General features: G+C 40.2%; 4 protein-coding genes across 4 annotated transcripts; 3 read left to right on the forward strand and 1 right to left on the reverse strand.

The window, feature by feature from the left end:
- Positions 1-414: 414 nt before the first annotated feature.
- prpf19 (pre-mRNA processing factor 19) lies at positions 415-5,810 on the forward strand. Its single transcript, XM_068583958.1, has 16 exons — positions 415-581; positions 774-923; positions 1,729-1,805; positions 2,200-2,341; positions 2,514-2,587; positions 2,688-2,753; positions 2,853-2,894; positions 3,027-3,101; positions 3,220-3,295; positions 3,423-3,532; positions 3,678-3,833; positions 3,948-4,017; positions 4,101-4,274; positions 4,510-4,592; positions 4,797-4,902; positions 5,012-5,810. Exons 1-16 carry the CDS (start codon positions 563-565, stop codon positions 5,107-5,109), a joined length of 1,518 nt encoding a protein of 505 aa, XP_068440059.1. The 5' UTR covers positions 415-562; the 3' UTR covers positions 5,110-5,810.
- A 942-nt stretch (positions 5,811-6,752) lies between these two features.
- On the forward strand, positions 6,753-14,236 carry tcirg1b (T cell immune regulator 1, ATPase H+ transporting V0 subunit a3b). The gene is made up of 21 exons (XM_068586444.1): positions 6,753-6,894; positions 7,898-8,020; positions 8,386-8,464; positions 8,583-8,731; positions 8,853-8,948; positions 9,064-9,125; positions 9,240-9,366; positions 9,517-9,599; positions 9,698-9,791; positions 9,960-10,172; positions 10,265-10,415; positions 10,509-10,648; positions 10,804-10,961; positions 11,063-11,153; positions 11,278-11,396; positions 11,526-11,739; positions 12,153-12,263; positions 12,349-12,435; positions 12,528-12,648; positions 12,780-12,951; positions 13,363-14,236. The coding sequence occupies exons 2-21, from the start codon at positions 7,904-7,906 to the stop codon at positions 13,454-13,456; spliced, it is 2,478 nt and encodes an 825-aa protein (XP_068442545.1). The 5' UTR covers positions 6,753-6,894; positions 7,898-7,903; the 3' UTR covers positions 13,457-14,236.
- A 751-nt stretch (positions 14,237-14,987) lies between these two features.
- mrpl18 (mitochondrial ribosomal protein L18) lies at positions 14,988-16,457 on the forward strand. The gene is made up of 4 exons (XM_068586455.1): positions 14,988-15,240; positions 15,342-15,510; positions 15,820-16,054; positions 16,157-16,457. Exons 1-4 carry the CDS (start codon positions 15,174-15,176, stop codon positions 16,232-16,234), a joined length of 549 nt encoding a protein of 182 aa, XP_068442556.1. The 5' UTR covers positions 14,988-15,173; the 3' UTR covers positions 16,235-16,457.
- Positions 16,458-17,170: 713 nt separating this feature from the next.
- Positions 17,171-27,941, reverse strand: ssh3 (slingshot protein phosphatase 3). The gene is made up of 17 exons (XM_068586506.1): positions 27,772-27,941; positions 26,889-27,030; positions 25,410-25,447; positions 25,114-25,300; positions 24,328-24,443; positions 24,135-24,203; positions 23,238-23,303; positions 22,891-23,073; positions 22,651-22,744; positions 22,433-22,561; positions 22,140-22,186; positions 21,850-21,996; positions 20,767-20,967; positions 20,371-20,587; positions 20,186-20,275; positions 19,959-20,045; positions 17,171-19,594 (listed from the first exon to the last, which is right to left on the reverse strand). Exons 2-17 carry the CDS (start codon positions 26,934-26,936, stop codon positions 19,457-19,459), a joined length of 1,857 nt encoding a protein of 618 aa, XP_068442607.1. The 5' UTR covers positions 26,937-27,030; positions 27,772-27,941; the 3' UTR covers positions 17,171-19,456.
- Between the last annotated feature and the right edge of the window lie 28 nt (positions 27,942-27,969).

Here is a 27,969-nt window from a genome sequence, read left to right on the forward strand (position 1 = left end):
TTTAACACACATGTTATATAACATTTTCAGATGATTTTTACTCCATCTAAATATGTTTGGCTGAAAGATTGTATCAATATTATTGTTGATTAATCTGTGATTTGTTTTCAGTAATTGTCAATATCTGAACATGTCAGGAAGTCAACATATGGCCATCAGCTCACAAAGCCCAAGGAGGCATGTTAAAATTGCAAAAACTACGATGTTGCTCTTATTTTAATAGAAACTGAAGAAAGCACATCATACTGACAATGTAAATATATAATTGTCAAATTGTGACTTTAGTTAATCTTCTGTCCATCCACTCCTAATTTCAGCACCCGTTATTGGTGCAGTGGTGTCTTTCGCCGGTAGGGGCAGTGGAGCAGCTGTGAAGCTTCCCAGCCCTGCTGGAAGAAAGCATAGAAGAAGAAGTCCGTTTGTAGCGGCAATGAAAGAACAGCGTGCCATTTCCAATTCGAGCAAAACATAAGGAAAGACTACTTTAGAGATAATTACTATCAAGGCACAGTCCTAGCATCAATCGATTCACAGAAAAGACTATAAGGACTCAATTGAAAAGATGTCGTTGGTTTGTGCAAGTAAGTGAAGTTGGATTCATTGATATGACGGAAGAAGTATAGGTTAGCTCGCCACCGCGCTAATGCTACTTGCTAATTTAGCTAACGGCCATGCAGTCCCGTCGTTTACTCGTGATACTCAATCCGTCCTGTCTGTGGTTGTGTTGTCGTCGGTGTCGCGTGATTTTTAAGATGTTACTGTCTTTTATCCAGTTTCCAACGAGGTGCCGGAGCACCCGTGCGTGTCGCCGGTGTCCAGCCAGGTGTTCGAGCGGAGGCTCATCGAAAAGTACATCGCAGAGAATGGGACCGACCCGATGAACGGCCAGCCGCTGTCTGAGGAGCAGCTCGTAGATATCAAAGGTAAATCTACTGAGAGCCGCTGGAGACCTGCACTACGTTGCTGGGGTTTTAGTTAATGCACCACCTAGCTAAAAATAATGCAGTTGAATCCCTTTGTATAATGGAGAGCTGGACTGCAAAATACCCCAACAATGAATGAATGAATGAACGAACGAACAAACTCTAAAGCAGTTTCAACCAATCCACCATTATAGCCTTTATGCAGCTGCTTTAATTATAGTTGGGTGTAACTGATAAAGTGGCAGCTGAGTTTTTTTAAAAAACTTGTATCGCTTTTAATCTGATATGATTTTAGCCAATATTATGAAATGTTTCTAAAATGCAGCAACTAATGATTTTCAATATTGATCAGCTTGGGTATTTTCTTAATACAACTTAGTTCATAAAATGTCAGATAAAACAATGTTTTATGGCTTAACATGGATTTTCTATTATAGTTCTTGTTTTGTCCAACTAGCACGTCAAACTTACGAAAAACACCATGTTGTTATTTCTCACAACTGAAATTAAAAATATTTAATATTTTTGCATGAAAAGTTTAATTGATTATCAACATAGTTGATGATTCAATAGTGTGTCAATTGACCCCTTGCTTGTTTAACCCATTGTTTTAAACACAAACTTGTGCAAATATTATATATTGCACTTGCTTCAGTACAAGTCTCCTATTGTAGAGTACTGTATGAAGTATTTTATGTTGCAGCAATTGTTATTGAAATCCCACAAATTACAATAAATAACTAACTTGATTGATTTTAAAATGTAACCACTTGTTCTGAACATGAGTGACTTTTCTCTGTTTTAGTGTCCCATCCTATTAGACCTAAGGCTCCATCAGCAACAAGCATTCCTGCCATTCTCAAGTCACTTCAAGATGAATGGGTGAGTATTGTTAACCTTGAGGTGTTACAGGAGAAATCCACAACAAAATCTTGTCAGACTTTAGATTGTACCCATGATACTGTTTTTCCCATGCCCTTTTAACCAACGTTCTTAATGTTAATTAGCCTGAAGTGAATCCGACTGTACCAATGTTTCATTGACCATTTCTTTAATAAACCACAGTGCCACTTTACAAATTATACACAAAGTTGACTTGCAAAAGAGCTTCTAATATAGTACAGATGGCCTAAACAGACAGGATAACAACAATGTTTTATCTTGATCGCAATGAATTATGTTGCAGAAAATTAGCTACAAATATTTCTTTTTTTCCTTGTTTTTTATTTTTTAAATATGATGGGTTCCTTTATCCCGGTTCCTTTTTCTGTTTTAGGACGCTGTTATGCTTCATAGCTTCACCCTGCGGCAACAGCTGCAGACTACTCGCCAAGAACTGTCCCACGCGCTTTACCAACATGATGCTGCCTGCAGAGTCATCGCTCGACTCACCAAAGAGGTCACTGCTGCGAGAGAAGGTGGGTTGACAGTCTGTGTTTGCTTTATTGTAGGACTTAACTTATAAAGCACAACGAACAGATTTTAAACCATAACCAAGTCTGTCCAAAAATCTAACTCTCAAAAAAAACAAGCTCGTAGATTATATCGTGAAAGCATTTTTTTCTTAATGGGTCTGTTTTCTATTTGCAGCTCTTGCCACACTGAAACCCCAGGCTGGATTGGTTGCCCCTCAGGCACTTCCCGCCTCCCAGCCAGCTGCAGCAGTGAGTGATTGAAATTTGTTCCAGTCGATAAGATACTGAACATATATTTTTATAAAAATCTTTTGCCATACTGCCTCCTGACTCTTTTTCTGCATCTCAGGGTTCTGGCGGAGAGCCCATGGAGATTAGTGAACAGGTGGGAATGACCCCAGAGATCATACAAAAGGTAAGTTGTTTGTCCTATTTATACACAAATCATTATTTGAGCTCTCTATTTTCTTTAGCAGGTCTAAGATGTTTCATTATGCCTATTTTCTGTTTGCAGCTTCAAGACAAAGCTACTATCCTCACCACAGAAAGAAAGAAGGTATAGTGTTGCTCTTTTATTTAATATCTAAATGGTGTGTACAGTTTTTCAAGCACAAGTTCATAATTGTTGTAGTGGTAATATGCAATATGAACTCACACTTGTTTTTACTGCTTTCATGTATTTCTACAGAGAGGAAAAACTGTCCCAGAGGAGCTCATTAGAGCTGAGGATCTCAGCAAATATCGCCAAGTGGCCTCTCATGCTGTAAATTGGGATTTATATTGGTTTTTCATTTGAATTACATTTTTTATTTTTAATCAAGGGGCTGTTTTATTTACTTGATGAACATAGTGTCAACAACAAATCTCTTTGTTGCCCTCAGGGTCTTCATAGTGCCAGTGTCCCTGGTATTCTGGCTCTGGATCTGTGTCCCTCAGACACCAACAAAGTTCTTAGCGGTACATTGATTTCATCCAATGTTCAGCTCCATATTTAATCTACCATTTTTACTTTTTTGTGATTTGTTGACACAATACAAGTCAATTGAAGACTTTAACTTCATATCGATCCTCTCGTGTTCTTCAGGTGGAGCTGATAAGAACGTGGTGGTGTTTGACAAGAGCGAAGAACAGATTGTGGCAACACTTAAGGGTCACACCAAGAAGGTCACCTCTGTCATATACCATCCATCCCAGGTAATGCTTTGTTTCAAACATCAACCAGTCAAATCTTTCTTCCAACAAACACATTTTGTAACTGCACAAAGAACAGTCTTTGAATTATTATTGTTCTTACTCATTGATGTTTTTTTTTTGGTTTTTTTTACCCATCTCCTTGCAGTCCGTGGTTTTCTCTGCATCTCCAGACAGCACCATCCGTGTGTGGTCCGTCACCGGGGGAAACTGTGTCCAGGTGATCCGTGCCCACGAGGCAGGTGTCACCGGACTCTCCCTACATGCTACTGGAGACTACTTGCTCAGCTCCTCTGAGGATCAGGTGTGTGTGTGTGTGTGTGTGTACTGACAGACCTCAAGTTAAATGTAACACTGAAATACAAGTGACATCTTCTCTGGTTAACCATACTAATGTTTTTCCTCTCTATTTTTGCAGTACTGGGCCTTTTCTGATATCCAGACTGGTAGAGTCCTCACCAAAGTTACTGATGAAAGTGCTGGCTGTGGTAAGGGCCTTAATGTAAACATGTTGTTTGTGAATAAAAGTCCTCATTTTCCAGGTGGTAATGTTTCTGTCTGCCCCCGACAGCTCTCACCTGTGCTCAGTTCCACCCTGATGGTCTCATTTTTGGCACTGGGACGGCTGATTCCCAAATCAAGATCTGGGATCTGAAAGAGCGCACCAACGTGGCCAACTTCCCAGGCCACTCTGGCCCTGTCACCTCCATTGCTTTCTCTGAGAATGGATATTATCTGGCTACAGGTTAGAACTAAATGTTTACACTGTTTCTGCTGATCTTTGCTCAAGTGTTCTGCGTTGGGTTTCACCGTTGCAGGAACATTTGGTAATACCCCAAAATTGCTCCCCTTATTAACTTGTACACTGATCTACAATAAATTAATGTACAGTTTATTTTTCACACCAAAGGGATCTGTTACTATATATTTAATTGTTTGCTTTAAGTACGCTCACATAATTGTCTGGTACTGTGCTCCAGGTGCCCAGGATAGCTCCCTGAAACTGTGGGATCTGAGAAAACTGAAGAATTTCAAGACCATCACTCTGGACAACAACTATGAGGTAAGAAATTGGAACTATGACACAGTAGCAAATTAACTTCATCACAGACAGCCTTTGTGTGGATTTAAATGAGCATGTAATGAATAATCATGCATTATTTACACTGAGTTTAATCTGGTATTGGCTGCCATTCCTCTTTTGTCTAGTCTCCTATTTCTCTGTGCCTCTGAATCTCATTCCTTATATGTGTTCTTTGTGGTTCAGGTTAAGTCCCTCGTGTTTGACCAGAGCGGAACCTACCTGGCTGTTGGAGGGTCTGACATCCGTGTCTACATCTGCAAACAGTGGTCCGAGGTCCTCAACTTCACAAGTGAGTGGAAAAAAATCATTTCAAATGGTTAAACAGTATGCATGTCATATGGTGTTTGCTCTGAGGAAGAAACTGATTTTTTCCATTGTTTTTGCCTTTCTAATTGTAGACCATTCAGGATTGGTGACTGGAGTGGCCTTTGGAGAGAACGCTCAGTTCCTGACCTCTGCGGGAATGGACAGAAGTCTCAAATTTTACAGTTTGTAGAAAATGATAAATTCCGGATGAGAATAAAATGGTCCCTTTGTCTGAGCAGTCACTATTCTGGACACCGACCTGTAACTCTTAGAAAAAGAGGAGAAAAAAATCACAGCTAACTTTGCTTCCTTAGTGTGTTAGTCCTCGTGTTCAAGAATGAGACAACCTGAAATCGTCTGCTATATGAAACCACCGCAGCATGGTTAGGATAACATGTTTGTTGGCATTGTAAATCTGACATGTGAATGATGTGAAATTAGATGCAAAGCCAGTAAAATGTTTTTGTTGGATTTGCCAGCAATTAGGATTTTACTGTAGTATTTTCTTTTGTGTGTATGTGGGGGGCGGCGGCATAAAGTTTCTTTTAATACAACTTCCAAAGTGTTGTAGTACACTGTTGAGGACAACAATTGGTCTGACAACCTGGTTCCCTTATTATGTAGACATTCTTCATTACAGTATCTTTAGGGTAAAATAAAAAAAATACGTCTAGTGATGTACAAAATGATACCGATAAGTGGAAAATGAACATGTGAGATTCATGTTCCTCTCAAAAATGTAGTCTTGTTTAACCTCCAGTGTCATTTCCTGTTTCATTTGTTCCATTTGAACCTTTGTCGTTTTCCAATTGTATATTTCTCATTACTTGCTATTTTACCTGTTGCAACTCTGCCCTTTTACAATAAAATAAAATATCTTTTGTATTGCCATCTATCTGTGTCAGATCAAAACAAATGTCACTTTTGGAGCCTCTTTGTGAGTCTGACTATATTCCCTTTTGTCTTCCCTTACAGACACTTTAAACTGGTCACATAAATTACAGCTGCTAAGTGCATATTAGCCTGTAGCTGCTTTATTATATTTTGTGGTTCATTGTTTTATGATATATTCAAACTAGTGTCCTTTTCACCTGAATGTTTTAGCTTTACTGCAAACTGATGTCAAAGACTTTTTGCTCATTCTAATTGTTCATTTGAGATGTGCTAGAATTTTAAGACAATCTCAATGGTTTAAAAGCCAAACTTGGTTCAGTAAGCCACTAACACCATTTTGTCAGTGGGAACCTGAAGGAATCTTAACATGCACGTGACTTTTCAGGGAAGTACAACTGCACCTCACGTGCAGTTGGTTAAAGTTTTAAAATTAAATCAAATTGATTATATATTTTTATTTAAAAAAAAAAAAAAAAAATACAAGGCAGATGACTAGGTTTAAATTTATGAATCTCCTTTGGTGGAAAAACTATTCCAATAAGCATACAGAATTACCAAGGACAAGCATATTTAATAAGTAATACCACGTGAAGGTGTATTCTGGCACCAATTATGTTAGATTTTTAATTTGAAACCTAACGGACGCTCTCGGTTTCAGGAACGAATGATCAAGTGATCAGGAACTTGCTATAAAGAGTCACGCCACTCATGTCATTATGGTGTTGCTTTGCAACTATTGTTTATCAAACCCAACCTCACCCCTCATATATTTTGTCTAAGCCTGGCAGAATAATATATATACATCAGGTATTTTATCATTTTAACATTTCACTGACGTTAGGGACTGTAATCTTTAAGTCTCCTCGTCTCGACCGGACCCCTCGTGGCCAAATGAGTGACGAACCAGCGGTCACGTGAGGCCGCAGTAACGTGACTTCCACAAACGGGAAGTGCGAGAACGAACCAATACAACTTCTGGTAAACACGTCTGGTTTGGCTCTGCTACCAGTCACCGGTTTGTCCGTCGGTTCGGGGCCGGGCCGCCTGAAACACAGCAGACTCGATCCCAGGAGGCAGACAGGTGAGCAGCGGGGTTTCTGTGCTTTTTTTTATAGCGGTTTATTTGTTCTGGTCCGCCGCGGACGGACTGGCGCTATTATCAAGACAAATCAAAAGCCTTGTGCTACATTTCTATTTCGTCATGGAGTTTCCCCGGTCAATCACGAGGTTTCGTTTCACCTATTTAAAAGTTACATTTTGTGTTTGATCGGCCGTTATTTCAGACCTGTTTCGTGAACATGAAATGCAACTAAAATGTGACTCATTGCCCTATTTCTGATGACTATTCACATACTACAAATGTAACTTAGTCGGAGACTTATTCATTGTTTAAGGAAACGCCGAACTGTCTTAAAAATACATTTTCTTTATGTCACGTTACTTGAATTGATGTGTATGCAGTGGTCACTGTTGATTTATTAAACACCCAGTCTTCATGAATGTTATAGTAAGTTTAGGTGCACTGAGCTAAAACTAATAGTCGGACAGCTGCCCTGCCAAAACTAAACTAGCATTAACGCAACCTAATGTTCATTTAGGAGACTGTAGTTGTTGGTGCTGCTGTGGTATCTTGTCCACCCCACAGTATATAACCTTCATAAAGGTAGTGTTTATTGTAGCTCTTTTATATCGGAGTACATTCTTTTCAGCTTGGCTTATTTTAGTATCTGGCAGCCAAATGTATGTATATATAGCAATGTTTTTTTTTTCATTAAAGAGGGATTCAATTTGCAACTGACAAAAAAGAGAAGCATGTCATCATGCAAGAATGGAAATCCCGTCTGATAATCATAGTCAGGGGACTTGATGTTTCCCTGTCTTTCACTTTTTTCACTCATTAACTTGGTCGCACAGTGGCTTTTATTGTCTAACTGAAAGTAAGTGCCCTGTTAGAAGGACTGCCTCTTTCCGCTATACTTTCTCAAAAAGATCCCTCATTCCTTTATAATTTCCTGTACTTGGGCTACGTTTGTCAATTTTTCATGAAAAATATTAATTTACACATTTTTTTCCCCCACATACAGGCAGTTATGGGCTCCATGTTTCGCAGTGAGGAGGTGTGCCTGGTGCAGCTCTTCCTTCAGTCAGGCTCGGCATACAATTGTGTCAGTGAGCTGGGAGAACTGGGCCTGGTTGAATTCAGAGATGTGAGTTAATTAAACGCTTGTTGCATGATCTTGTGGCTAAATGATCAAAGCCCAATACAGATGGAGGTCCATTAGTCTTCTACCCTACTTTTTGGGCCAAATAATTTTCCTTGTATACCTACTTTGCTTTTGACATGCAAGCAACAGATTATTATCATGGGGTTTGGCTCATGTTACAAGCATCTGATGATCATTACTCTTATGATCTGAATGTGATTATCTCATGAAGTCACTTTGGAATCTGCAGAATTTAAATAAAATGGTGAACTGATGGTTGTTTTGAGTCACTGCGAGGCGCAGTAAATTACTGTCAACAGATGAACATGAATAACCTTGTTCCTCTTCCCTCTGCTCTGATGCTTTAGTTGAATCCCAATGTGAACGCCTTTCAGAGGAAGTTTGTCGGCGAGGTCAGGCGATGTGAGGAACTTGAGAAAACCTTTTGTAAGTATTGACTCATTGTTCCCCACCTATGTTTCCGTGCATGTTCCTATATGTTAGTTTTGTTCTTTCTTTCTGACCTTCTATATCTGCCCTTCGACCTTCTTTATCTGCCCTTCAGCTTTCTTGGAGCAGGAGATCAATCGCTCTCTGTCTCCACCTTTGCAATGTCCCCTCCCTCCTCCATGCCCCTCACCTTTGGCCCCTCAGCCTCGCGAGCTCATCACCGTAGAGGAGGAGTGCGAGAGGCTGACCAGAGAGCTCAAAGAGGTGGGTGCTTAAAACAAGGCTGAAATGATGAATACATTTTGAAAAGCCTCTATTGTCTCATTCGCACAATTTCAAAAGCGGTTGAACTCATTGACCTGACTTTTCCCTTGTGTCTTACTAGGTGTCCAGGAACAGAGACAGCCTCCGGGCTCAGCTGACCCAGCTCTGTCAGTACCAAGGAGTCTTGACCAGAACTCACTCTCTCACAGTCACACAGGTGGGGAGAACTACATTCCTGCAGTACTTCTTGCATCGCAATTTAACTATTATGCTGGTGTGAACAAACTGTCTACAAACAAAAACTACAAATTAACTTCATTTCAATTTCACAGGCACCACCACCTGTACTGGAAAGCCAAGGGCTGTTTGATAACCGCCAAGATATCCACCTCAGGTAGCTCTCATTTTATAAAATGCTCATAGTGCGCTTCAGGTTATTATCTACATTCAATGTATTGATGCTGTCACATTCAACGTATTGAATGTGTCTGCATCTCCTCTCTCTCAGTTTTGTGGCAGGAGTGGTCCATCCGTGGAAGGTTCCTTCGTTTGAACGGTTATTATGGCGAGCATGTCGAGGTTACATCATTGTGGATTTCCGAGAAATGGAGGATCGACTCGAGCATCCTGACACGGTGGGAACTGGGAGACTGAGAGAGGGGATCAGGGTTGAGAGTTGAATATGAAAGTTATTTCTGTTTCAGGGATAGTTTCTGATGATTTTTCACATCAAAGTTTTCTCGTGAGTGTTTTATCACAGCTGTTAGCTTTCTCTTCATTTGTAGGGGGAAATGGTACAATGGACAGTGTTTCTCATCTCCTATTGGGGAGATCAAATTGGACAGAAAGTCAAGAAGATATGTGATTGGTGGGTAAACCTGCGCATCAGTTTGATTTGTTTGTAAATTTCCACAGTACAATTATTGTTATAAGTTTTGAATGACTTTGGATTTTTCCTCCTCACAGCTTCCGCACACAGACGTTTGCATACCCTGAGAGCACTGCAGACAGAGAGGAGATTCTCCAGGGACTTCAAGGCAGAATTGAAGATATCAAATCAGTAAGTGTAGTTTGTTGAACAATGGCAGAATCACCGTCATATTCCCTCTCGCTTGGACATGTCTGTATCCTGAACCACTTGAATATACTAATAAAGCACAAAGACGGAAGTAATGATCAAGTGTTCTTCTCAGTTATTTAAAAACCCTCTCACTTCCTTTTACTTCAGGTGTTGTTTCAGACTGAGTCCTTCATGCAGCAGCTACTGAATCGGGCAGTGGCTGTGCTTCCCCAGTGGAAGGTGCGTGTGCAGAAGTGTAAGGCGATTCAGTTGGTGCTGAATCTCTGCAGCCCCTCTGTCACAGACAAATGCCTGATTGCCGAGGCCTGGTGTCCTGTTGGCAAGCTGCCTGAACTTCAGAGCGCTCTGAGAGAGGGAGGGGTGAGTTGTAGATGAGGAGACTTGACATGGATGAGTAAAACCACTTAATTTCTCACTGTCCACCTTTTTCCAACTCTCTTTTCAATCCTCAGAGGAAGAGTGGAAGTGGGGTTGACTCTTTCTACAACCGCCTTCCCTACTCCACCCCTCCACCGACCCTGTTTCCCATCAACTCTTTCACAGCTGGTTTCCAGAACATTGTTGATGCCTACGGAGTGGCCAGCTACCGGGAAGTCAATCCAGGTACGTTTGCACACCTAAAAAAAAATCTTTATTAATGCTTTGAAGCTTATGAGTGTATTATAAGTCAAGTGATTATCCTCCATGCCTCTGCAGCGGTGTACACCATAATTACATTCCCCTTCCTGTTTGCTGTGATGTTTGGGGATGTGGGTCATGGATTACTGATGACTCTGGCTGCCCTCTGGATGGTCCTTGAGGAGAAGGACCCCAAATTAAAGAAAAACAACAATGAGGTCACATGCGCACACACACACACACACACACACCCTATTAAGCTCAACACCTGGGGTTTTCAAATGGCAGAATATTTATGTTTTAATAGAGCTGAAACAGGTTTTCAATCATGCGTATTACATAATGAAATTAAATGGTTACCTGTGTGTTTCAGATCTGGAGGATGATGTTTGGAGGACGGTATCTGATTTTGCTGATGGGACTGTTCTCTATCTATACTGGGGCCATTTACAACGAGTGCTTCAGCAGAGGCCTCAGTACCTTCAACTCAGCGTGGCACGTCGGCCCAATGTTTGAGAACAACATATGGAAGTGAGGACATTTCATAATGTTTTTTTTTGTCTTCTTCTTTTCTCCAGCTTGGAGACGTGACGGTTCTTGTCCATCTTACTTAACTGTTTCATTTATTTCAGTGCATCGGTCCTCGCAGGAAACAAGTACTTGTTCATGGATCCTGTTGTGTCCGGTGTTTTCACCACCCCGTATCCATTCGGCATTGACCCGGTATGGCCGTCGCACACGTCAGACATTTTCTATCATACTGTCATCTTGGTTGTCACTGCATCCTCATTCCTGTCATCTTGGTTGTTACTGCATCCTCATTCTCTCTTATTTGTGTCGTTGTCAGGTCTGGGGGCTGTCCAATAACAAACTGACTTTCCTTAACTCGTACAAGATGAAGATGTCGGTCATCATCGGTGTCATTCACATGACATTTGGAGTCTGCTTGTCATTTTTCAACTATTGGTATGTAAAGTTTTACTTGTTTGGCGTGCGTGTGTGTTGTGAATACACTTCTACTTTTTAATTCTTTTCATATTTGTGCTGGACTGCCTTCACACATACTTTTCCTTTTCATTGTTTGTTTTCCCCCAGGCACTTTGGCAAGATGAGCAGTGTGTTCTTTGTACTGATCCCTGAACTGTTCTTCATGGTGTCTCTGTTTGGCTACCTGGTGTTCATGGTGGTCTTCAAGTGGATCGTCTACAGTCCTGTCGATTCCAAAATTGCTCCCAGTATACTCATCCACTTCATAGACATGTTCCTCTTCACAGACAACCCTGACAACCCAAAGCTCTATGAAGGACAGGTGTGCAGTTTGGTCTTTTCCCGAAAAGGAACATTTTAATGTTTAAGCTTGTATTTTAGATTATTTTTTTTCTCCAGCCTTTCTTAAGCAAGTAATGAAAACTACTGGTTTTATTTTATGTTGTTAGTTCACTTTGAAAATCACCTTGAAGATGCTTGAAACCTGCTGGTTCACAGCAAACATTTAATCTACATTATCTTATGTCAAAGTTATTTACTTGTTCTTGGGTTTAGGAGGTGAAATGTAGTGAATGCTATTTGACAGACCACTCTGTCGATGTTTGCCACAATCGCATGGGCTTCTTAAAAACAATAATTGCTTTAATTACAGTAATAAGCAACAACAATGTAAATGCTGCTTCGTTTTTTAATTAAATAATTGTTAGTTTGACTAAACGACAATGATGTGTGCAGATTGTGGTGCAGAAGATCTTGGTGGTGCTGGCCCTGTGTTCTGTCCCTGTCCTCCTGCTTGGGAAGCCCATGTACGAATTCCTTACGTTCAAGAGAAGACAACGTCAAGTTGTGAGTCTCTGTTCAATGGAACTTTAACTCTTATGTTCGAGTTAAATGCATTTCCTGATGGATTTCTGCTTCTCTGCAACATCAGGAGGAAGACAGATGTCAGCTCGTGGCTGATGAAGGCTCCATCAACACGAGTCAGGGGGAGGTAGAGGGAGGAGCTTCTGAAGAAGAGGTAAGGGTGAAGCCTGACTAACTTAATTCTCTAAATGGAGTCAAGTTTGCGCTGTTGTGATTCTGCAAGTGTTTAATCTATGCTGTCTGCAGGTGTTTGATGTTGCAGACAGGTTCATGCATCAGGCCATCCACACCATAGAGTACTGCTTGGGTTGCATCTCCAACACTGCCTCTTACCTCCGACTCTGGGCTCTCAGTCTGGCACATGCACGTTAGTGACACACACACACACACAAAGACAGACTTCCTCTCTAAAACCAAACACACTCATACTATTCTTTTTTCAGTCAGTTATTCATACACACATGATTGTGTGACAGTGATTTATTTGTGTCTCCACAGAGCTGTCAGAGGTGCTGTGGGTGATGGTGATGCGTATTGCCCTGAAATGGGAGGGCTACGTGGGATCTGTAGTCCTCGTTGTGGTTTTTGCCTTCTTTGCTGTGTTGACTGTCTGCATCCTGCTAGTTATGGAGGGACTATCAGCTTTTCTGCATGCGCTCCGTCTGCACTGGTAAGGATAAGATGGAGGAAAAGGCAATGGATTTTTTAAATTTTTTTTTTAAACCACTAAGTAGCCTGAATATCTGCACTAAATATTTGCTTTTTGCTTTGGTCTTTGTTTCAGTGGGTTACTTGGTTAGTTAATCAATTATGTAATGAAAAGACCTTTTTAAGACTCATCTCTTCTCGCCTAAATCACAAAATAAAGTCTAAACCTGTTGGTTCCTATTGCTAATGGCAATGTACCTAAACCTAACTGAGCACACAGAAATCTGCTTTGCACAAGGTTCTACTCTAAACATTTTATGTTTGTACAAAATATCCCCATAGTGAAGGGGTCAAGGGATTCACTAATTGGATAAAAATGTATTCTGCATTATAGATTGTACTGATGCATGTTGACTTTGCTTTTCTCTTACAGGGTGGAGTTCCAGAACAAGTTCTACAGTGGATCAGGCTACAAGTTGAGCCCTTTCTCTTTCGCATCTCTGATCAATGCATCAGCTGCTCTTTGATCGGTCAAAACATAACTTATGATTACCAAATGATTATGTTAATATGTGTATATTATTGAATACTTGGACTACAACTAATTACATCAGAATGACTTTGTCTCCCCGTCTTAACGGTGGCATTCTATTGCCTGTAGGCTGTGAAATCGGTTAATTGACTTGCACAATTATCTCAACCGTAAAGACTGTTATTTTTGCAGTCCCTATGTAATGAATTGCAATTGCATTATATGAAATGAAAAAATATACTTTTGTAAGCCCTTGCTAATTAGCTTTTTCACTATCAGTGTTATGAAGTACTTTTAAAATCAGTCAGTAGCTCAAAAAATAATTTACACTGTACGAACATATATTATAGACATCAATTATTTAAAGGGAAAGAACACCAATTAATTAATCTGTTCTGCAGCTTAAGGGAAGGTATGGTTGTTGAATTGGTGTATAAGCCAGCCCTGTAGGATTCTTAATTTGATAGCAGGGATTTGCATGAATGATTTTCATGAGCCAAAGACACTTTTTCCTCATTGTCATTTCTTCCGAGGACAACACGCGACAGGTATTTATTGGTAGTATAAGTTTTCTTTCAGGTGCCTTACCGGGACTGAGTGCTTGTTTATCCTGCAAGTCTTTTGGACAGATAATAACTTCCATTATCATGCCACTATTTTGAACAAAACTCTGCCTGGACATTTCTCTTTTTTTTCTGCCGGTTTGCACTGTAACATTTATAAAATCTGAACTGAAATTAAATATGATGATGTTTAATCTTATTGTGGAAGTCCTTCACTGAACATGCTACCTTACCTGTTGTGTAGTCACACCATTTATTGTCATGTGTGTCTTAAATAAATCTTTGAAGTGATGAATGATGGCAAAAGTATTAACATCATTATAAGTATGATGAGTAATATGAAATTACTCATACATATATAACGATTTGGCAAAAATCATAATTACTGTGGGCTATTTCACAATTTAGAAATAGGCCATTTCAAGTAAGACACATTCCAAAGCTTACTTAAGTAAAAGTAGTAAATGTATTATCCACAAAATATACTCTACATATCAAAAGTACCTATTAATCAGAATGGAATATGCATAACATTGGATTGTATTTTGGATTCATTAACATGTAACTGGCTTTTTAATGGAGCTGATTTAGACAAAGCACAGTTGAACTACCCTGTATACAGTTAGTAGGTTAACTTCTTAATAAAACTTAAGGTGATCATGTGTTTTGTATGTAAAATCGGTAAACTTCTAAGTTACTGTAGCTGTCAGATAAATGTTATTGTATATTAATGGGGTACAAAGTATGATGGGAGGTAACGTTATTAAGATAAATATAGTAAGCTACATGTACCTCAAGCCTAGTGAATGAAAGTACTTATTTATTGTATTTATCACCACTAGAATTTACTGTACAGTAAATGGGCAGAAATGTAAAGCAAAGCGTACGACTTTATTAAGACGTGAACGCGGAACCAAATTGCTGGCGTCTGTTTCTGTTAGTGCTGCTTTCAACGTGGTACCAAATAGACCGGATGTTGTCTGAATGTCAAAGATGGCGCTCCGCATGTCACGGTTAATCCTGATCGAATAGCGAGAGTCCGATACTTCAAGTGTTAAGGGACATGGCGTAGTGCATGTTGTACGGTAGCACATTGACCAGACTTTAAGCGTTATTTTAATTGATAAAGTGAACACAGTAGAGGAGGAAATGGCGTCCAGTTTACGGCTGCTGTTCAGACAAATCCGACGTCCAATTGTGGCTTCAAATCAGACTGGTAATGTCAAGTTGTTTTTTTTATCACCCCTTTATGTATCATAATTTGTTTGTGCGTGTGTCTCTGCAGCTGTTTGATTAATCCGCTTGTGTGTCACCCAGCTCGGTGTCAAAGTCAGGCAGCCTCTCAGCCAGAGCCCAGCTCGGATGAAAACGAAGCCGTGAACCCGACTTTTGTGAACAGAAACCCCCGAAACTTGGAGCAGCTGGCTCTGGCTGTGAAGGACCGGGGCTGGAAGACCACCTGGCCCCACCGGCAGTTCTACCACAGGTCTGTGTGTGCATAACTAAAAAAAAATAATAAAAACTTTTATTTTGAACTGGTACCAAGTGTTTAATTTCTCCTGTTTATCTCCATCGTACAGTTAAAACAAATACTGCTAATTTAATCTGTTTAAAAAAATATTCCTGTAAGAAATCTGATTCCGTGGTGACTTTTTAGTCTGAGTTAACACATGGACTTATTAAACCACATTAAACGGTAACATAATGTAAACATAACATGTTTGACTCTTAGTGAACTACCCAACAGACTGCTAATATTCCTCTTCATGTTCTGGTTACATCCTCATTGTCTCAGGTTGGAGTTTTCTCGCACCCAGCATCATGTGACGGCACACGTGTTCTCCAGCAGCTCGCCTGTCCCAGTGCTTTCCTGCTCCACCAAGGAGTGGGCAGTGAAGAAGGGGCTGGCTTCCACAAGGTGCGTGGCAGCGTGTCAAGCTGTGGGCGAGGTGCTGGCACATCGGTGCCAGCAGGCTGGCCTCACCCGGATGGTGTACAGGGCGATTCCCTGGACGTACCGCTCTGACGCTGTAAGTTAATGCAGCACAATCTGCTGTTAGTAAATGCATTTGTATGTCTCTTTTCCCCTTAAGTTATGTTTTTCTCTCCCTGACTTTTTTTCTCTTTTACAGGTGCAGTCGTTCAGGACAGCAATGAAAGAGGGAGGCATTACCCTTAGTGAACCTAGAAGAAAATACATTGGCTCCTGAATTTATGTCATCTAATTCATCTGTTATTTCAAAATGCCGTCGGTATCTCTTACTCTCTGCTCTTTTGTGAATTAAGACTGTATTGTTATTAAGATAATCAGTAAATGACAATATAAAGAGAAACAAATTGAGTGGCGAAAGTAAGGTTGCTTGTTCCTGTGGTTTGTTTCTTGTGAATAAAATGTCATGGAGTAGCACACTTCTGCCCGACACCTCAAAGCAATACGGATATCATGTTTTTAATATAAAACTAGAGTGTTGAAGTGTACTTTTACTTAAGGAAATATATAATGGTATGTTGGTACAGTTCAGGTCATCTCATTGATTATGAAACTTTGTACAAAGGAGTTAAGGTGGAGTAAAGCAAAAGGTGTAAAATGCAGTTTATTTTACATTTTAGTCTGTAAAATTACATGCAATTTATATTTGAGCACTTTTATACTTTGAGTATACAAGCAAAGTCAAGATTTAAAAAATGTATCTCTGGCCTTGTAAGACTTACTAGATGTAGTGTCACGCTAGACACTTCAAATATACCGATAACACTTTAAAAGGATTTCATACTGATTTTTTTAAGTATGTTTTTTAGTCTTCTTAAATCCATACACTCCAATAATTTGCTACAACTTCTAAGTATAAGAGATAGAAAATATATGTAATAATTCCAACTTCTATGACACTTCATGTTGATTTTTATAATCCTGAGGTCGAAGAAATTTTTCCTGTTTTATCCAACTGTCCTTATTTTGCAATAATTCATGTGAGCATTATTTACATCTTTTTTTCAGAACTAACCAAGTTATAAGTATGCTAGTGAGATGTCACACAAATGTATATAATGTAATAATGTAATATCACCATGAAAACAAGTCGAAAACAAAAATGGATATTGGAAAGTTAGCTATTTATTCAAATCACACATATCACAATAAGGCTTTTGAAATGTGTTCTTGGCTTTTGTGATCACGGGGGAAATAAACAGCCAACACATAAAATACAGGTTACGTTACAGAAGCCAAATATCTGCAAAAAAAAAATGGAAGAGAAATCCATACAATATTTATTACCTAACCAGCATAGATCTCCACAATACCAGGATGGAGAAGTACTGTGCTGTGATTTTTTTCCACGACTTTCTTTGGACTTACTATATTATTACTTATTTGACATAATATACCATGATTTCTTTTGCCTTATAATGCTGTTTTTTTCACAATCTATTTGACGTCTTTTGACATGCTATATGACTTTTGTACTACCTTTCTGACATACTTTATTATGAATGTATTGTACATTCTTACAGATTTCTTTGAACATACCAAGCTTTCTTTTAGCCAGGTATAAGTTGTAATTACTATTCTGTGGCTTATGATTTCTTTGGACATACTGAACTATGACTATGAAAAGCCATTTGCTTCAGATTCAACCCATAATGTACATAATGTTAATTTCCGTTGAATTTGTTAAAAATAGATATTTCATAGGCCACATTGTGAATTAAAAAGAAATATTTGTTTTATTTGGGAGAAGTCAAGGTTATTCGTCACGAGATCTAATCCACCTCTGAGGTGGAATCAATATGATCCTTTATTTTTACGTCAAATGGATCCACATATCCGTTTTACATTTTGAAATACCTAAATGCAGCATTTTGTCTGTTAAAAGGAGGATTGGGTTACAAAAATCGGAATCCAAAATGTTTAGAAACCTTTGGATCAGTTAGTTTAGCAATACGTCATTTCCAGATCAAATAAGAATTTAATCCAATCCAACCAATATAATCCTGTGAGATCGTTTTTCAAATGGACATCAGAGATGAAGATTTTCTCGGCAGTGTAAATCACCCTGCCTTCTGACAAGGTGAGGAGGGGACATGACCTTTGTATCCTCAGGGGTATTATTTAATCAGAAAACAAAACGTTTGGTTTGAGTATGATCATTTATTCTTTTCACTCATAGTGTTTGTTGTAAACAAGAGTGGGGTGCAGACATTAGAGCGCTTAACACAGAAAGGCGTAGAGATGTGGAAAAAAAAGTTCTTTTCATAGTACAGTGTGATGTTGGCTCAGGCAGTGGGGACAGTGTCTGTGTTGGGGTTATAAAGTGCAGGTGAAATTAAGTAAAAAGACTTTAGCTTGGGTCCACAGGATGCAAATAATACCAGCATGAACAGACTATTCCACATCAGCATCCAGTGATCAGAAGTCTGAAAACAGTATTTCAAATCACTTACCTTAATCCATTAAATGTCAATATCAATACATGAGAAAACCCTGAACATTCTGCTCGCATGTTGGTATAAAAAACACATAACATGCAGCCAGCAATTATTTGTTTATAATCTATACTGTGTATTTATGCATACGTGCAGTCATAATTATACTGTAGTCAGAGAAACAGCACAAGATTCATACAATAGGCAGCCACCACCTCATAGTGAAAACATTAACAACACAATGTCATTCATATTCCGTATTTCATTCTCAGGTTGAAGGCACTCGTACAGCCCTGGTGTTTAAATAGAATGAATCAAAAATAAATGGGTGACATTGGTTCTTAATGTACTTACATGACAAATATTTTTAATTGAATATAATCATTGGCACATTGGAACACACTGTTTGTCAAACAGGCTTTTGCCATTAAACTGTCCCTGACTTGGTCGGTGATGCAGTTTAAATAAAGTGAAATCCTCCCATCTGTGAACAATTAACGTGAGAGAGCAATAAGAGAGAATATGAAAACTTTAAAACCGTCTACCTTGGTTTGGCAGCTTACAGCCTCATATTTACAGAGGAAAAGAAAAAGGAGTCATTGCATAGATATCATCTCAGGATGGGTGATGCGAAGGCTAAAGGAAGGATGAGGGAACGAGGGGGAAGGGAGAGACCTGATAGGTCTGAATGTAATAGGGTATGTTCTAAAAACACAGAAAAAACAACAACTAATAATACAGCATTGGACACTAATAATGACTTCACCCATCACATATCTTGGATTTCATTGGGATAGCAATATTACAGCGATATCCTTTTATCAACAGTGCACCATCAGCTGTACTGTAGGCAATGAAACATAAAGTCAGACTTTCTTCATCTGAATAATCTGAAATATAAAGCCAAACAAGGATTCCCCCAACCACCATTCTTTTCCTCCTCTCTGCCTCCTGTAAGTGTCACCCGTCCTTCTGTAACTTCCCGCTCTCCCATCTCTTTGAACACTTCAGGGTTTGCTCTGACTGGCGTCCAACAGGCTTCGTGGTTCAGATGAAACATCCACACAAGCTCTCTGGTGAATCAGACCCCGGCGCCCTTGGCTACACATCCGCTGCACTGGAGACCGCCTCGGACTGCCATGCAGCTTTGAAAGCAACAATGAAGTAGAAGGGAAGCTTATAGAGCAGCTAAACTAAATACAAATTGGTATTGAACTCAAACTTTGACAGTTTTTCAACGTTAATTCAAGTAAAATGAAGATAATATTGTGCCTTTTAATTATTGATTTTGAAAATATGCAAAATGTAAAAGATGCAAAAGAATAACGGCAACAATTTGATTGAAAGTGAGATTGTAAACTGTTGTGCTTTTATCCCCCACCTCTTTCTTCTGTAAATTACAACAACAGACTCCTCTAAATGTTCTCAATTTACAAATCCATCATTCTGTGTAGAACATCAAAATTTGAAAAGAGCTTGAAAGAGAGACTGGCAGTCTGCTTCATTTACCTGTTCACGTCCTTTATCTTCATCACTGATGGACTGCATGAGGGAAAAGAGGTTCATCCTTCCACTGCGATTAACACTCGGAGCAACCTTTAGATGAGAAAGAGAAACAAAATGAACATCAAAAGATTTAGCGAAGGAGCGAGGTCTGCACCACAAATGGAGACTCGTGCAGAGAAGCAGCCGTAGGTGCAGCGTATGCGTAGCGTTGTGTCCGGCTTTCTGCTCACCATGTTCGGTTCATTCACTGTGATAACAGGTGATCCTGTCTGCCCGGGTCCCTCCTTGGTCTCAGATTGGGGGGTCGAGTCTACAAACACCTGGGTGTGTTTGAAAAAGATAAAAGGATTGAAGATTAAAAATAAATCTGCAGGATTTATTGTGCAAATATTATAAAATGTATGTAACTAATTACCTCTATGTCATTTGGATCATCTTTTTCATCTAGGCTATCTGAATCTTTTTCATCTGGACTATCTGAATCATCATCATCAGGCAGCTCATAGTCCTCCTCTTCTTCCTCCTCTTCCTCCTCCTCTGACTTTCTTTCCTCCCATCCTTCCTCCTTGTGTAGTGACTTTTGTCTTTGGTCTCTTGACTTTCGCCTCCAGAGTGTGCTGTGGCGCTGCTGGCTGTAATTATAAAAAGAACATACATTATAATCCTCACATGAGCACCCAAATGAATATCTAAAAAGCCACAAACCGTGGCAAATTCAAGAAATCTTTAGTCTGCAAAGCTTTTGCCATGACGGTTCCACATTTTTGAGTGGAGACCTTTGTACAGCATTAGGCCTAACACCATGTCTGACCTCGCATTTAGGATGCCATTGTAGGTCTGCAGCTGTTTCATGAAGCCTTCATTGGGCTTGATGATGGACCGGCATTCCCTAACATAGGCCAACGCCACATCCAGTGGCCAGTGCTGATGCTTCATGGCGTAGGCAATCACCGTGGAAGAAGAGCGAGAAACGCCCATCTTACAGTGCACCAACACAGCCTTTCCACGCTTCCTGCAGAACACAGAAATCAAGAGAAACTCACTTAGTGGTTTCGTGATTTTACAAGCATTGGAAGGATAATTAACTAAATGGAAATAAAAGTCAAAACTGCAAAATTGCTGTTGAGGAAATGCACTTGTTCACGTTAGGGCAGAGAGTTAGATGAGAGGACTGATAGAAAGAGTCCAGTGAGCTGTAGAGATGCTGGTGGGCACATTTTATTCCCAGAGCACAGAGCTACATGAGCTGCTTCCAGTCTGTGTGGGGTAGACTGACAATCTTGTGGTTTCAGCTTTATATTTGACAGAGAGATGTTAGATCGGTATCAATCATTTCACCTCACTATGTTTTCTTTAAAGGACTGTAGTAGATCTGGGTCTGCGTGACCACACAGGAGGCCACCATATCCTCTTTTAGTCGAAGAAGAGATAGGCCTCAATCAGGCAAAAAATGTTTGAGGAGCCTGTGACGCTTTTAATAAGCGAAAGGTGTTTTGCATGCTGCTTGTGCATTGCTGAGCGCCTCATGTGTTTTCAGGAAGAAAGCTCAGAGCAGAAACATTGTGAGTTTTTTTTCTGATTGTGGTGACCTTTGTCGGATACCCTGAGTCATATGACTTTACCTACGAAAATTGTTATGATCTGAATAGAAAACAGCAGGCCCCGAGGCTGTAGCTGGATACACAGAGCTCGTGTATACGATTATACTACTTAAGGTTTCGGGTAAATTGTTCTTTTAACTATTAGGTTACATGAAGTTCATGGTGATGTGGTTAGTGCCACAAATGTGATAGCAATACACTTGTCAACAACTGTAATTTGCACAGGACTGCACAATGCCTTTTCACAAGTTTGGATTTCAGGTGGCTTCTAATGTTTGGGGTTTCGGGACTACCTGGCAGTGTTGATGAACTTGTATGTGTCTGTCCAGTGAGGGAGTAGATCGCTGGCTTCCACATCGTACAATCTTATGTTCATATAAGTGAAGTCCTCTGGGAAAAAGTTGTCAATCTCCCTTGTCACATTCAGAATATAGCCAACACTGAAAAACATAGAGATAAAGTTAGAGCCACGGAGGTGACTCAGCAATGCATAATTCAGTATTAGCGTTGTCATGAGACAATAAGAAAAAGACAACAACAATGTACAGCGGTATATAAAAATGTTGCAAGTGAAAACACCAACTTGTTTTTCTGCAACTCCTCAATGTTAGCTGCGTTCCACTCAGAGCCCTGAAACCAGATAAAGAAATAGAGGTTCAGTCGAGGGCACAGAGAACGAAAAGGAAAGGGCCAACAGAATCGTCTTCCTTATCGCTGTCAACACAGCTGTCATGTAAAGGGGAAGTTACAGTCACATGTTCACATCCTGGTCAAGACTCACTTCCGTCAGTTTACTGACTAAAGCATAGGAAAGACTTCTCACCATGCTGATATAGCAAAGTTCATCACTGTCTTTGAAGCTTTGCAATCACTCACAAGGTAAAGGTAGTCGAATATTTTGGAAGGTTTGTCCATCTGAGCCATGGTAACCAGGATCTCATTATCAATGTACTCCTTAAAGGGTCTCATGTCGAAGCCTATCCTGATCTCCAGGGCAGAGTGCACCTGCAGTGCAAAAGGACAGATATAAATATACAAGTAAACATACATTCTCTTATTTTTGTAACCTCCCTTTTTCTGCCCATGCGTCTTACCATTTTAGACGTGAGGTTTTCCAGGTCTTCAGTCCGCATGATGTCTCTCAGGTGCTCTTTGATCAGCCCCTCGTTTGAAGTTCTCTCTGCCGAACTACCCGTGCAAGAAAAAGTGAAACTTAAGACCAAGACATGCATGTGTATATATATATTCATTCAGAGCAGAGGAATGATGTAGCGAAATATATACTAAAAGTACTACACTTAAAACTAGTTTAGGAGCATGTACATTTTACTTACCCCTCTCCACTACTGTCCCTGCGGACCGACTCCAAGTTGTTCAGGGCCTCCCACTCGTTGAGGCAGAGGCGGTCTGACTCGATCTGTTGGTGGTAGTGTTGGGCCCACTCCAGGCCATTGCCTGGGATCACCGCTGCATTGACCGCCCTCTCGCAGCAGCCATGCAAAACCTGCAGCACTGACCTTACAGCAGAGGGGAGGAAGAGAAGATGATGTATATTTGAGGACACTAAAGAAAAGAAGCTACAGATTTAACGCGAGGTCAGCCATGTGGTTGTCGAGGAGGTGCTTTAGGATGTGATGTGCTGGATGCCATAGTAAGAACATTAATGTCTGATTCAACTCACCACATGGTCTGCATGGAAACAGGCTTAAAGATTCGGATCTCTTCAGCTGTGGTCACGCTAAAACCGCTGCGGAAAGAAGACAGAGATATAAGTAAGTGTGAGCTACAATTCTAAGAATTTAAAATAGAAATGAGGAAGTAAGTGTTAAGAAGCATTGTTGGATGAAAACAAAAAAGGCAGAAAGATTATTCAGTATAAATTAGTGATGGCTCTTGAAATGAAAGTGGAAAATAAAAATGCGAGGACAGCGAGTAGGAAGCGTGGACCAGCGTGATGAGGGTGTGAACATGCTGGTGTGACATGGCAGTGGATCAGAGCCTCATTTTTGACACTGCATGTGACAGCTGATTAGTTTAAACACAGCAAAGCTTGACTGTTTTTAGAGCTGCAACTTTCAGTTCCACAGCGCCCTTCTCTATGTCCTCCTCTAACCATCGACAGCAAAGAAATCACTGTAATGGGTGACTACAAACCAAAAAACACTATTAGTCATTTTAATTAAAGCATAGCTGATTGTTAAAGTCACAAAAATTTTCGCGAAACATTTGTTGGAGTGGACGATCTGGGTTCTAGAGGCACTATAACCCGCGAAACTCATCCATTTGTTACTGATACAGAAAGAAGCTAACCGTACATTACTTTTATTTCTTTGCAAAAACACATGATCTCCATGCTTATGTAAGGGCCTAAAAGGATGGATAGGAGCAGTTGTAATTCATGGAGAATGATTCAGCTCCATAAATAGAGACCATTACTCATTCACATTATTTCTGGCCAGAATCCCAGACATCAGCCTGCATGCAACGTCTGTGCTGCAGCCTCACAAACTCTTTGCTTGTTCGTTTACAGTTTTAATTTAGGTCTCATTTCTGTTAAAGAAATGTATATATTTCTTACCCGTCTCCATCCAGATACACCTGCATGTCGCTCCATACGGGCAGAACCAGGCCGATGGTGCCGTGATTGCTACAAAGAGGCCGCACAAATACAAGAAAAGAAAATACATTTTACTTGACAGGGCTAAACCAGCAAGTAGTAACTGAATGGAAATCTTTGTGACACTGTATGCCTGCAGCTTGGTTACACACACCTGTCTGGGTTCGGGAAATCCATGCCCAGCAAGATGCTCTCTTGTTTGTTGCCGAGGGTGGAGATAACAATCAGATACCTGACTCTGACCGAGCTGATGGACTCCAACTGCACTGCCTGCATAACAGAGTGTCAAGGACAAGAGCAGCAGGGAGACAAAGGATGTGTGAGACAGAAAGGAGACTAAAGGGAGGGCAAGAGGAGTGAGGCCCAGAACAATTCATATATTTTATATGCAACATGGTGTAGTTTCCTCTGACGTATGAAGTTACCCATTAAACCAAATATACCTTATTACACACAGTAAAACGTATTCTGTACAGTGTATTGTCCTTGGCCTTGCTGGTAAAAATCCAATTACAAAAGTCAATGTTGTGTTTCAAGAGAAACATACTGATACTGGTTATAGTCCACTTAAGAGACCACACCTGTTCCATTTTCACATGTTTTAGCACATTAACTCTACATCCTAACAAACTTTAAAGTTCGGGTCGGTAACATCGGAGAAACCAGAACATGATTATTGTTAGAACGCACAGCTGTCAAGCTAGCCACTTATTAGTCAGTTGTTTCATCAAGTTCTACATTGATGCAGTGGTAGCTGAAAGTAAAGTGGTGTATTCAGGTTCTCACAGGAAGTTACTAAACACACCTTTACTTCCGATATAATTATATTATACAGATTGATAGGAAGGATCACTTTGCTAACCAAGTTAAATTATTTCTGCATAATTTTTCAACTTTTACTGCTCTGATTTGCAACATGCTGGTCAACATGAGGCCTCACCAGCTTAATGGTATCTTCTGGTCGGAGCTGTTCAACCATGGCGTGAAGGTGTCTGCGCCTTGTGTCTGGAGCTCTACCATCTTCCTTTACAGGAGACGGTAGAGTGGGAAAAGTCCCTTCATCAAGGCTCACCCTGTCGCCCTCTTCCAGCAGAAGGACTGCCCCCTTCACCAAGGCAAAGCTCTCCCTGAAGATGGACAGAGATCACTTTGTATTATGTCGCTGTAATCCACAGAATTATTCTTTCAGGACTGTAATTAGATGGAAATTCAAAGATATCACAGGTGTACATCTACCTTTTCTGAAGTCTCCCTCTTCTTTGGAGGCTTTCATCCTTCAAAAAAAATTAAATCAAATAAATCCCAAGAAAGCCTCATCAAGAAGATAACAATGTAGTTACATAAATATTTTGCTTTTGTTTGTGTGTGTATTTCGGCTTCTCAGACTTTTTGGTTTCAATAAAGATTTATATAATTACATATTTCTATCCAATGGTATGTTCTTAACATTCCAGAAGACTGTACATTTATGACTATATATACCCATTACAGACTGTAATGGGTATATCAAAAACACACAATTTGAGTCAATGTTAGTGGCACGTTTCTAACGAGATGAGTACTAAACTGTTGACACACTAACACATTTTCTGGGAACATTTGTGGCAGTGAGTGTGATGTATTTCCTGTTGAGAAGTGTGCACACAAAAGGCCGGAAAAAAAAAGTTCAGTAATTCCTCGGGTGAAATGTGGTGCAACACAGATAAGGTGCAGTGGAAGACTGAAGTGAGGAGACATCCACAGAGAGTGATATTCAAGCACAGAGAAAGGACACTAAGGTGTTTCGGGGTAAAAACAATAAAATGTATTGGTAGTGGAATTATAGAAGGATAAAAAACTAAGGAGAAATACATTGCAAGAGAAGGGGGAAGGGGGAGGGAGGGAGAAAGAGAGAGAAAGAGAGAGAGAGAGAGAGAGAGAGAGAGAGAGAGAGAGAGAGAGAGAAGTAGCAGTTGTAGCAAGGGTTCACTGAGAAAGAAACTTGAGACAGGAACATTACCTGTTACGCAACTGACAAGTCCAGACAGAGTCAAGAAGAAAAAAATAAATAAAGAGGAGAAGTAGGCAGGAGCCAGGAGAGGAATGATGAGGGTTTGAAGAAAAAAAAAATAAGGAGAGAACATATGTTAAGATAGCAGCGTGATTAGATACTGTGACAAAATATGCAAGAAATAAGTCGGACCCACAGTCAGGTCCTTTATGGTTTAGTTTGCAGAGACAAAGACCAGAAGAAATGCAAGGCCTTAAATGTAAAGTTAAATCATCGTCATGATAGAGTGAGAAAATGAGAGAGGATAAAGTTAAAGACAGTGGCTAATGATACAGTGCGTATATGATTATATGTATCCATTAAAAAACTACAGAGGCAGTGAACATTAAGACAAACAAAAATCACTCTCTGACATCACTGTAATGAATGTGAATGGCACTTTGATGATGATGACTATAGCTGTGGTATGTTAGCCCTGTAACCCGCCAGGGCAGTCACTTCCCAGGCAGAAATAGTAAAATTAAACAGCAGTCTCCTTTTTTCAAGCAAATGTAGTGATGAGGGACACATCCAGGATTGGCTGCTCTTTACGCAGAGTGAAGAGGGTCCAGCATCAGCAGCTCATATAGTTCTGAATCTCACTTTGTAATTAAAACTTTAAAAACAACAAAATGCAAAATGTCTAACTTGTGTGTACAACAAGGTGTGTGGATGATTTAACTCACTGGAGAGGTGGAGATGGATGGGAGCCTATGCAGGGTCAACAGAGCCATTGCACGGTACAGGACTGTCTCCACTAATGCGGTTATTGAAGGCAGGCTTAGAGAGGCAGTGCAGGTTTCCTCAGTCAAAAATGTGTATTTTGATCTGAAATGAAATGTGGAAATTAATTGTCTGCTTCAGGTTACTGGGTCTAACTGTTGTTAAATCCGGTAAAACAAAGCAAGGTTTATCTGGTTATGTAATCTATAAAATTGTTACTCAATTGAGATGTCATAATAATAACATACAAGGTATACAATTACATAATGATGTGGTGAACAATTTGATCAATCATTAAAAACGCAATGTAATAACATCCTTTATCCCGTAAAGAAACTGCATTTATTTAGTGCCACACACATTTATTGTGTACTCAATAAAAACAGACTATAAAAATAACCCAACAAGTTCCTTCCTGCCCTGATTAGACGGGGGGTCATTAACTGCTGGTTGGACACGTCCTACGGTACATATAAGGATGTGCCTCGGGTCATTATACATCTTAAATTGTAATACATATGTATCTTCTCCTGAGTCTGTGGACTGCAGCCTGTGTACAACACACTGCGGTAACGCCCGCGTTATATGACAGCACAGATGTGACATGGCTTCAGCTCCTTACATTCACACAATACACAATAATGTAGCTTATATCCTGGCATAGTTGGTGAGTAAACATAAATAAGTGGTGTGATCCGTACCATCCTCACCGACGAACTAAAATAGCGTGACTGCAACCACGAACAAGTAGCTCGTCTGTTCCCCGCGAGCTCACAGCTGACGCGAACATCAGCCGTTGCAAACATGAACGTGATTCCCCCAAAACACGACGTTTTGTTGTCTCACCTCTTCCAGACGAGGACCCACTCGTATTTCCTGCTTTGAAGTCGACTTGTTCGTTTCTCAAGTATCCAGCGCTTCTCATCCCCGCCCTCTGTCGCCTCACGAGGGTGAAGTCTTCACCATTTACAGCTCGGCGGCTCCTCCGCGGGGCCGCGCGCTTGTAGAGGCGTCGCTGGAACAGCTCGGGGACGAGCCGAAGAC

The sequence above is a fragment of the Clinocottus analis genome, unplaced genomic scaffold (assembly GCF_023055335.1).
Source record: "Clinocottus analis isolate CAN_PGR_092001 unplaced genomic scaffold, fCliAna1.0.p SCAF_10, whole genome shotgun sequence".
Classification (NCBI taxonomy): Eukaryota; Metazoa; Chordata; class Actinopteri; order Perciformes; family Cottidae; genus Clinocottus; species Clinocottus analis.